Source organism: Schistosoma mansoni, chromosome 2 (genome assembly GCF_000237925.1).
Source record: "Schistosoma mansoni strain Puerto Rico chromosome 2, complete genome".
NCBI classification, from domain to species: domain Eukaryota; kingdom Metazoa; phylum Platyhelminthes; class Trematoda; order Strigeidida; family Schistosomatidae; genus Schistosoma; species Schistosoma mansoni.
The window spans coordinates 16,342,432-16,352,049 of NC_031496.1; the positions used below are offsets into that span (position 1 = coordinate 16,342,432).

General features: G+C 34.8%; 1 protein-coding gene across 1 annotated transcript in view; it reads right to left on the bottom strand.

The window, feature by feature from the left end:
- The window catches only part of Smp_167010 (putative talin), a 104,654-nt gene extending 97,502 nt beyond the window's left edge, over positions 1 to 7,152 (bottom strand). Inside the window, 7 exon segments of the mRNA XM_018795860.1 lie at positions 466 to 529; positions 2,356 to 2,483; positions 4,496 to 4,638; positions 5,480 to 5,629; positions 6,679 to 6,808; positions 6,843 to 6,940; positions 6,978 to 7,152. Of these exon segments, the coding sequence (XP_018650130.1) occupies positions 466 to 529; positions 2,356 to 2,483; positions 4,496 to 4,638; positions 5,480 to 5,629; positions 6,679 to 6,808; positions 6,843 to 6,940; positions 6,978 to 7,113 (849 nt within the window). The 5' untranslated portion in view covers positions 7,114 to 7,152.
- Between the last annotated feature and the right edge of the window lie 2,466 nt (positions 7,153 to 9,618).

Below are 9,618 nucleotides of genomic sequence, written 5' to 3' on the forward strand. Positions count from 1 at the left end.
CTGGAAACCATAAAGTAAAGAAGATTTTTGTCATTATAAGACCATGCATCTCAGAAGTGGTAGTGACCCACAACCTCATTTATTTACGTGGCGTCGAACCTTTGATCTATGATTTTCGCAGCGAATGAGATACTTTTGGTAGACCAGTGACCTAAAATTTAACGGGCTATGATTTTAATTCCGGTCACCTGACAATATGGAGTGATTCATTGAATAACTTTATTTCCAATTTGATTATCTCGACTGGTCACGTTTTCTAAGTTTTATGATTTTAGATGCTATGTTCATCTAAAGTGAAGCGAAGCTAATGATCGAAATAGTGACCTTTAAATCTATTCACATCTTAATTTTCCAGTCCATATACAAATTGATAACCAGATGTAGAAAAAATCCTATATATCTATGTGTATATAAGATTCATTATATCACTGTTATTGCTCTATGTGCGCTCTATGTCTTTAAAACCTTTGAATTAACATGTACAATTGTCCTAATAACTACTGCAACTTGAAATCTGTAGAGAATCAAACCTTCTTGAGGGTTACTGAGGAGGTATTCTGACTGACTACTATTACCAAGTAACATTTATATCCTCATAATTCCCTAATAAAACTCCACTGTGATTTAATACTTGATCTATTATCCAAATAAATCTGTTAACTTATGTGGACGTTTTTTTCTTGAAGGATTTTGGTCAGTATAGTCCGGATGGAAATTATATTATGCAAACAACTGGTGGTCTAGCTTCAATTGACTCATGGTCTGAACTATTAGAATTACAGTTGAATAAAATTAAAACTGAATCACAGATCAAAACGAAATGCCAGCAAAACAAAGGGAAACTATGTGTAAAGAAAGTCAATTGCCATGGCCATGCTATTAATTACAAAAAATGATCATTCTCAATGGCCCAGGTGTAGTGCCTTTTTATTCTCCCTTAGAACCTGAGTCCCGAGATCCCCATATACTTTTTTTCTACACCTAATCTTTTTTATAACTACTGGTACTGTTACTACTTCTACTAGTCTGGGATTTTGCATGATAATTTTATCTTGAAGAACTAACGTGATATGGCAAACTGAACCAATCCACATATGTGTCAGATTCTACTTCGCATATGATTGACTAACCAAAAAGCTTACTTTAACACTTTCTCCTCTGATCTATTAAGTAATGCGTCACATTAACTTCAATCTATAAAGCTGGATGGAATATTCAGATTTGAAATCATAAGATGGGTTCAATTAAATGAGTTATTAGTTATTTTCTTCAGTAAATTTACGAGTATTGATTAAAATAATTCATAGTACAGCAAGTTTACACAGAGAGCAAAGTAACTGAACAAAATGTATAAATTTGAGTCAGATCATATAAACAATCCTTATTCGACCGACAATTAAATATTAACTTGGAATCACATAAAAAGTCATAAATACTCAAATAAAATATATTTTCAAGATCTATGGTCTAAAATGAGGTGAAAATTGATTGAGAAGCTCTACTGCGGTTTAATATAGACACGAAAAAGCGCAGACTACTAAGCATAACTTTAACAGCATTTTGATAAGAATATGAGTTTACTGTTGATCAACAGATAACACTGAATTGTAAATATGTATGTGTAGAGTAGTTACCAAGTATTAACTAGACATAAGTTATCTACACACATATATACACTGAACCGTCATTTTTTATTTACTGATAAAATAAAGTTATCTATCTACTTGGAGATTTTAATTTTGTATTATCGTTACATTGAATGTGTTAGTCACAGACATTCAGACATAAAAAGAATTGATCAAAGTTCTTTGATCATGTTACCAAGCCGAAATTTTTGTAAATCCCGGTTTACTACTACTTTGACAAAGCTCTCAGCATTAAATAGTGAAATGTAAGTAAAAACAAGTTTGTTTTGCATCACATGAAGTGGTCCGAAATTTTAAATATCACTTTATGATGCAATGTCTTCTATCTTTCTATATTCACCAATTATGTTTATCCTTTTCATTCATTAGAAAATACAAGTTTCTAATGATATTAATAATGATAATAATATCACCGACCCAATGACCAATACTAAATGCCAACTAGCAAATTTGAACTTAGTTTGGACGTTTATACACGGATTACGACTTACAGATCTCTAATATTTCATATTAATGTATAAATGTACGATAAAATGCACATATATGTAAAATGAAATGAAAAAAAAACATTAATAATTTGACAAATACTTGACACAAATATAAACAATTTAACGGTTAATTAATTCTCATATCTAAATATTGTTTTAATCAAATTTACCTAGAGAAGTAAACTTAAAGTAACAATAATAATAAATGATAATTATCTTACTCTATAGGATTTCGTTTAATTTTCTCTGGTACCATTGGGCCGTATTCAGCTTGACATTGTAAAGCAGCTAAATTGATAGCTTGATCTTGTGATATTGGATGTGTACCATTCAATATGGCTTCCTTAAGCTGTAAATTAATTAGGAAAAAATAATACTAACAGTTTTCGGAATAACTTCCATGGCTAATTCGCTTGTTATGTGTTAAGGACATAAGAAAACGACTAAACAGCTATCTAGTGCACTCCTTAGTGTTTAGCGACTGCCCATCCAACGTCAATTTGTGATGCAAACTGTTCATTTATGAATATCTGACATGCAATAAACACAAAATTTATACGTAAAATAGACAGGTGACAAAGTTCAATAGCTTCACACACATGAACAGAAAAGTAGATCTGACCGATAGTCTTACCTTACACATTTTAAAAATCGGTATAAACAGAGTAGCAGAGGAATTTTGATCCCTCGAGGCTATTGATTAAGAACATTCGCTACTATTTGTCAGAATACATACTAAGCAAATCAGGTCACTTGATGTCACGATGTACCGAGGAATAGAATATATTGATTTAGAACTCCAAGGTTGCATTGTGGACAGTCTTGAAAAATCCTTATAAATTGGTGCCCTACAAATTCATCATCTTCAATGAAGTGATATAAGCGGACTGGTTGAAGCTTTTTTAGCAGTCAAATAACATAAAGCTAAGTTCAAAACCAGTTGCCGGCACACCGAAAAGCAGAGCTGAGCATTGTATGTGTTTTCATGACATCAAGAAAATGGTGTGTCAGGTTTTCTTTGGCTTCACGAAACACAAAGCTTATAAGCACTTGGCCTCTGTAGGCTCTTTACAATTCCTTGAAGCATCCCAGTCTACTCTGAAAAACCGCAAATTTAATAACAAATGTAGATCCTTATGAAAGGGAATTTCACAAAGTTTGAGTAAGGACACAAAAAACTTGTGATCGGAGCAAACTAATAGATAAGAAACAGCAGCTGCATGTGGTCACTACCGGAAACTCATTCAGTTTATCCGAATCATTGGCAGAAAGAAGCCAGATATCAATGAAACAATCTGTGGGGTTATTCAGCAGCATCCAAAAGGGTCTTGGAAGATGAGTAAAGTTTTCTAAGGAGTTTGAAGGGTCTTTTGTCTATACAACGTTGATAGGACTGTTCTGACTTGCTTGACCGATGATTACCGAACCATCTAACAAAGAGGCGAACAAGAGACTTCAATTTTTGAGAATTTGCAAGTCATCAGGCCAGAACTACTTGCGCTTGACTCTCTTTAAGGATGGTAATGAACATATGGTCAGAGGACTAACTGGGTTATTTGGAAAGCTCTAGTAGACAGTGTTTCGGTGCCTTCATACTTATTGAAGGCAAACAATAACTGTATCTTAATACTAGGGTAGCCTTCGAATAGTTGGACAGGACTTTACTTAGAGATTGTCTGTTGAATGGTGTACCTAAGAAGTTGAGTAACATCTTTAAGGCTTTGCAAAACAGAACTCAGACAGAGTGATAGTACACAACGACCTTCTCCAAATTTTTAAATTACAGTAGCGACGTTAGGTAGTGTTGCCCATCCTCACCATTCCTCTCCGATTTTTACATCAAGAATGAGGATGATATTGTTTTACTGCGAGATGACACACAAATTATCAACACTGCACTTAATCAGCCGGTAAGTTAGTGTCCATGAGTATGGTGTGTATTTTGCACCTTTTAAATGTGAAGTACCTCTGCAACACTGGGAAGAGCCGGTGCCTGCACTCAATCTTTGCAGTAATCAGTCGGAAATAGTTGCGTGTTTGTAGTGGCGCGAGATATGGAATAAATCTATGCAAAACGAAAGCCAGAGAGGATTATGCCAAACTACAACATCTTTGTCATCATCATTGTGCTAAACTAATCGTAATGTCGGGTTTACAGCGCGAAGGTGAGAGCAGTTCTACTCTATGATTATTGGCCTGAACTCCCAGGGAAGATGTCTTGATGAGCATTATGTGGAAGAGTTAGTCACATTTACAATATTCTGTACAGACAAATATTCGAAAATTTTTTATACATTAAAAAGCAATCAAAAATTCTGACGAAGTTCAAATAGTCAATGCAAAGGTTTATCGCAAACTCACTTGAACATAAAGAAGGTTTAGTTGAACAGGATCTCGTGTATCTATATTCTGGTCAGAGTAGAAATACTTCCTTCGGAGAAGCAGAATTTCCGATTCATCAACCCCATGTTGACGAAGTGTTTTGCCAGGTGCTAACCAATTAACTAAAAATATAAAAATATTATAGGTTCACGAGAATCGTTTCAAATGAACGTTTATGTCACTCAGTTATATGCAAAGTAGAACCTAGCCCATATATGCAGCCTTTTGAGCTGCTACACCACTTTAGCACAGATAGATGCCAGAGGGACGTAAGTAGCTAACAGTAGCAGTGGTAGTAGAAGAGATTAGGCGAAGGCATGGTTCGAGAAAATATAGAATTGAGAAATAAATATATAAAGCATCCCCTACATAAAATCTAGGTAATCTGAAGACAAAACTGACATGCAAATGTTTTGATCAACAGCTTGTTACATGATAAAATAAATAACTGAGAACAGCACGAACTAACAACTTCTAGAACCATGCACAGATTATTCAAACAGTTGGTGATGGATTCATACAATCTAGATAAAGTGAGAAACACACTGTTTCAAAGTACTAAGTAAAGTTAACTGAGATAAAAAGCCAAAAAAAAACAAATTCCAGCTACAGACATGATAATACAAGGCATCTAACTTAATCTAAGATTACACAACTGATATCAGGTCACTTTTAACTTTGTTTTATTATTAAAAACTGAGTACTCCAGTTACTATTTTATCGCTCACAAAATGTAAACTGCATTTACGCAAACAAGGAAGCGCCAAGTCAAAAAATTAGGTAGAATAAAGATGTCGTCGTATAATTTGCAGGTGAATCAAAATAATCATCAGAAATGTTTAAACTGGTAATATGATTGATGATAGAAAAGTGGAACTTTGACTCAAGAAATAAATTTAAGATATAATGATAAAAAAGTTGTTTAGCGCCATTATAGCTGAGACTGCAAGAAATACAACTTACATTCATCGTCTGTATGCAATTTTTGTTTCATCTTCTCTAATTTCTCCAAGTTTCTGATACTGCCTCTACCTTTCCTCAGTGTTAGCGTGCGCATCTTTTCATCTTCATCGGATGGTCTTATTAATGAGTACTCTTCATAGTTAGTGATACCTAAATGCGAGAGGAGAATGAAACAGAAAGAAAAAGAGCGATATTCCGCATGAAAATGCTTTCCATTTGGAGTAGTTAGAAAAATAATTTCAGTTAAATTTGGTTAAATGAACTGAAGGTTTAGAAAGATGTGAGGTTACGTAACATGGAACACTAATCTGACAAGGCCACAGTGAAACAAAAGTTTATGAAGCTCACTAACAAATTACGAGATTTTATGATAAAGCATGAACCACATTTTTCGCATGGAGGAGATTCCATTTGAAACCTGATGACTGAAAGTCCAGTCTTTAAATTTATGAGCCACAATTTCTCCAGAGGAAATAAATGACCGAATTAAATTAACAAAAGTTTAAATAGGACAAAGAAAGCAATGCAAAATATTTTGGTACAATCAAAACCATAATAGGTCTGAATATATCAACGTCAAGTTATTTTTGTTCAAGTCACAGAACGTCAGAGATACAGTTTTTCTACTCATTGGGATATAACAAAAAAATATTTATTATTAACTCTACTTAATGCTCAATATATTTGAAACTACAAAGTCCAACATTGGCATTCATTCCTATGGGCCACAGTCCAGTTTATACGAATAAAAAAATGCTAATATTTCCGTACTTATGACTGAAAGTAATAATATAAAATCAAACACATAGTTTGACATTTTTGCAGCATACCACACTTTGATATGATATAATTGGAGAAATAACTGCACATGAGGGTTGACAAAGGACGGTGTGTGAATTGTTGTATTTAACGATTGGGTCGAAATAAAGGAGCTTTGCACACATTCACAAGGAGCTTCAATTTGCAAAACTTCGTAGTGAGTCCTTCATGTGACAATACAAATCATATTTTGATAACTAAACACGATGTCAATGTAGAAGTGGGTAACACATTGATACGACTGAAAATTAGTTACAAGTGCTATGCTGAAACGCGAGATTTACATCCATTTTAGGAAGTGAAAACATACATTTTACTGTCAGAAAATGACCCGAAGTACAGTAACATATAGTAAAGTGTAACTTAAACGAGAGACGCACCTATTTTTGCACAAATCGTAAACATAAGTTCAGAAACAGTTTTGCTATCGTCCACCTGTAGTGTTTTTCTTGTCTCATCCATCGTCTGTATAACCAGAAGACGAAGCTTGCAACGATACTGAACCTCAAACTGAAAGGAATAAAAATAAGGAAACTCATGTTACATTATCACAGAAATGGTAATATGAAAGCATTCTTGAATTATCCAACCAAAACGAGTGCTTGGGGTCAGGATCTGGCACAAAAATACCATACTCCAATGCTAAATAAAAGTTATGTTTAGTAGCACATAAACATACGATTTAGGCAAGCAGCTTCTCTAATTTTTGATTGAACTTCATGACATAGATCGTAAACAGTGATATCTTTTGTGAACTTCAGAGAATAACAGTTTCCTGAGTTCGGAAATCTGATGAGAAGGTTTACAGCTAACATAGTACGGTCGTTAACTAGAATAGTAGAGTCAGGCTGAAAAACATAGCATTCTCCAGCTGTTCGAATTGCCCCGCTTTACGACCTTGAGGTTTTAAGGTCTTCATCGCATCAAATCAGACGAACGACTACTTCTAACATAATTTCCAGTCAAGTTGATACACACAGCTAGATTGTGTAGACAGTAATTTTTGTCTGTGTATCTATCGGCATTAATGTAGATAACTGGTTCACTATGTAATCGAAACATCAAGTTCAGAGCATATCACATATGGCTACGTTCATCTTCAACCCATCATTATCAATTGTTCATACGAAATTCATGAACTTACCTCTATTGTCACGTTAGAGAAGTCTAATAGTTTATATATTTTTGTAGCATAAACCAATTCTTCCACACAGGTTCCTTTTTATTCGGTTGTCATTATTATGAACACAAAGTACTTGTGCTGTTTATACGTTAAACGGCTAACCATTAATTAATACTATGCGGTTCAGTGAGGCTTGTTAAAACACTTTGGTGTACTAGAGCTTTGTAAGTCGTCATACTTACGTTTATTTTTATTCCCGAATAACACGTACGACAACGTTTTCTTTACGCGTGTTGATAGCACATCTAAAATTTCAACGAATGTAAAATCAGGACACGACGAATGTATATTCATATTCCTTGATCATGCAACAATTTAAAAGCTGCCACGTCACTCAACTGGATTCGCCAATGATAATAGTGACTATCATTACTAAAGTCAATTGATGTTAAAACTTATAACCATTTCGTTTCCACTATGAAATTGGAAACTAATCAATACGATCTCATAAACTGACGTTTGGTTATGCGCAAGAACGGTCAATGGAATATGCAAACCATAAAATTCATCTTAGTTTTTTATTCCATCACTAGTTTTGACTATGTTCTTAAGTGACTTAAGAAAATTTGATCTTGTCGCTATAATATCAAGCTAATCACATTATTGATCTATCGGACTCCGATTGTATCGCTGACCAGAAGGAACCTATTCAGTTCTAGAACTACACCATTAGTACTTTTACTATTTTTTTCTTTTTTTTCCTGATTATTTTTAAACAGCATGTGATTTCTATATCTATGGTTACTAATCAGGATAATAAAGGCGGTCGTCACAGAATCTAGGTCATTTATTTAATCATGTTAGTTAATTAACCCAACTTAAGGTGGGGTTCAGATTGCTATTAAGTTTGGGCAACCTGTTTTACCCAAGATGTCCGAAACATGTCAATTTCCTTCCATGTTACCAATCTAATCTACCAGACCAAACTTGCCGTTGGAATTAAACTGTAAATTGCGTTTTTGTGTCTAAGTGTTTATTGAAAACGATGGAAGAATTCGTTACGCCTGACTGATTATTTATTACTTTTGAAAAAGCGTTTTCCGTCGTTTCCGACCACAGGATGGCTCACTAAGTAGGTGAGTAGACACTTGATAGCCAGACAGGTCGTAAGAAATCATATCTCATCAACATAGTGTTATTTAGCCTAGTGCCAACACCTCTTCGGATATTCATTTCCCCACCATACATTCTGTTAAATGCCCCAATACTCATATAAAGAACGCGTTCAAGTCACATGCGACGAATTTGTGGAAACGGTGAACGCTTCAACATAACAAGCTGGTAAAGTGTATAACGTCTGTGGAGTATCGCCGAATATTGGCTTAGTGATGGTTGTCAATGATTGAAGGTCAAACATTGGACTAGATAGCGATTCTCCGTTAGGCTTTGGATATCGACCTGACATGTCCTTGTTTAAAAAATTGATAGAACTGACATCCCTACTGAAGCAAGGAGCAGGTGGACATCACAACTCAGGTTGATTTTCTAAGAGTTGGCCGAGAATTTCTGAGTAATTTCAAATATGTATTTACTTTCATATTTTGTTCAGGCGTTACATTTCTTAATACTGTACAATAAATGTTGAAAGCATCACGTTCGAGAAATCCAAAATCGTACTTTAACTGTGCTGTTCCACAACCTGAACAAACATATATAGAACCATTATTCTTGTTTCTCCTACAGATAAAACGTGGGGTACCTACCAGGCACGAAAACCTCAGCAGAAGCGAGAACCACAAAGAGGCCATACTTCTGTCAATCCTAGAGAAGGTTTTTCACTGAGTGCTGTTTGACCGAATAAAAGATCCAGTACATCCAAAGCTTCGAGGTCAACAGGCCGAATTCCTGAGGGAATGTTTGTGCACCGACCAAGCAGCGACACTAAAATCTACTTCAGAGCAGATATTTGAATGACTTTGGTCACTATGCATCAACGTCCTCAACCATGAGATAGTTTCGCAGTGTTTGTAAGAAAATCTTATATAACATTCTTCCACAGTATGGTGTACCTGAGAAAATCTTCAACATCATAAAGAGTTCATTTGACGGACTACATACCACCGAAAACAGATATGGAACGGGTGACTTCGTCCTGCACCATTATTAAAGATTCAGATATTCCAGAGGGATATAAAAC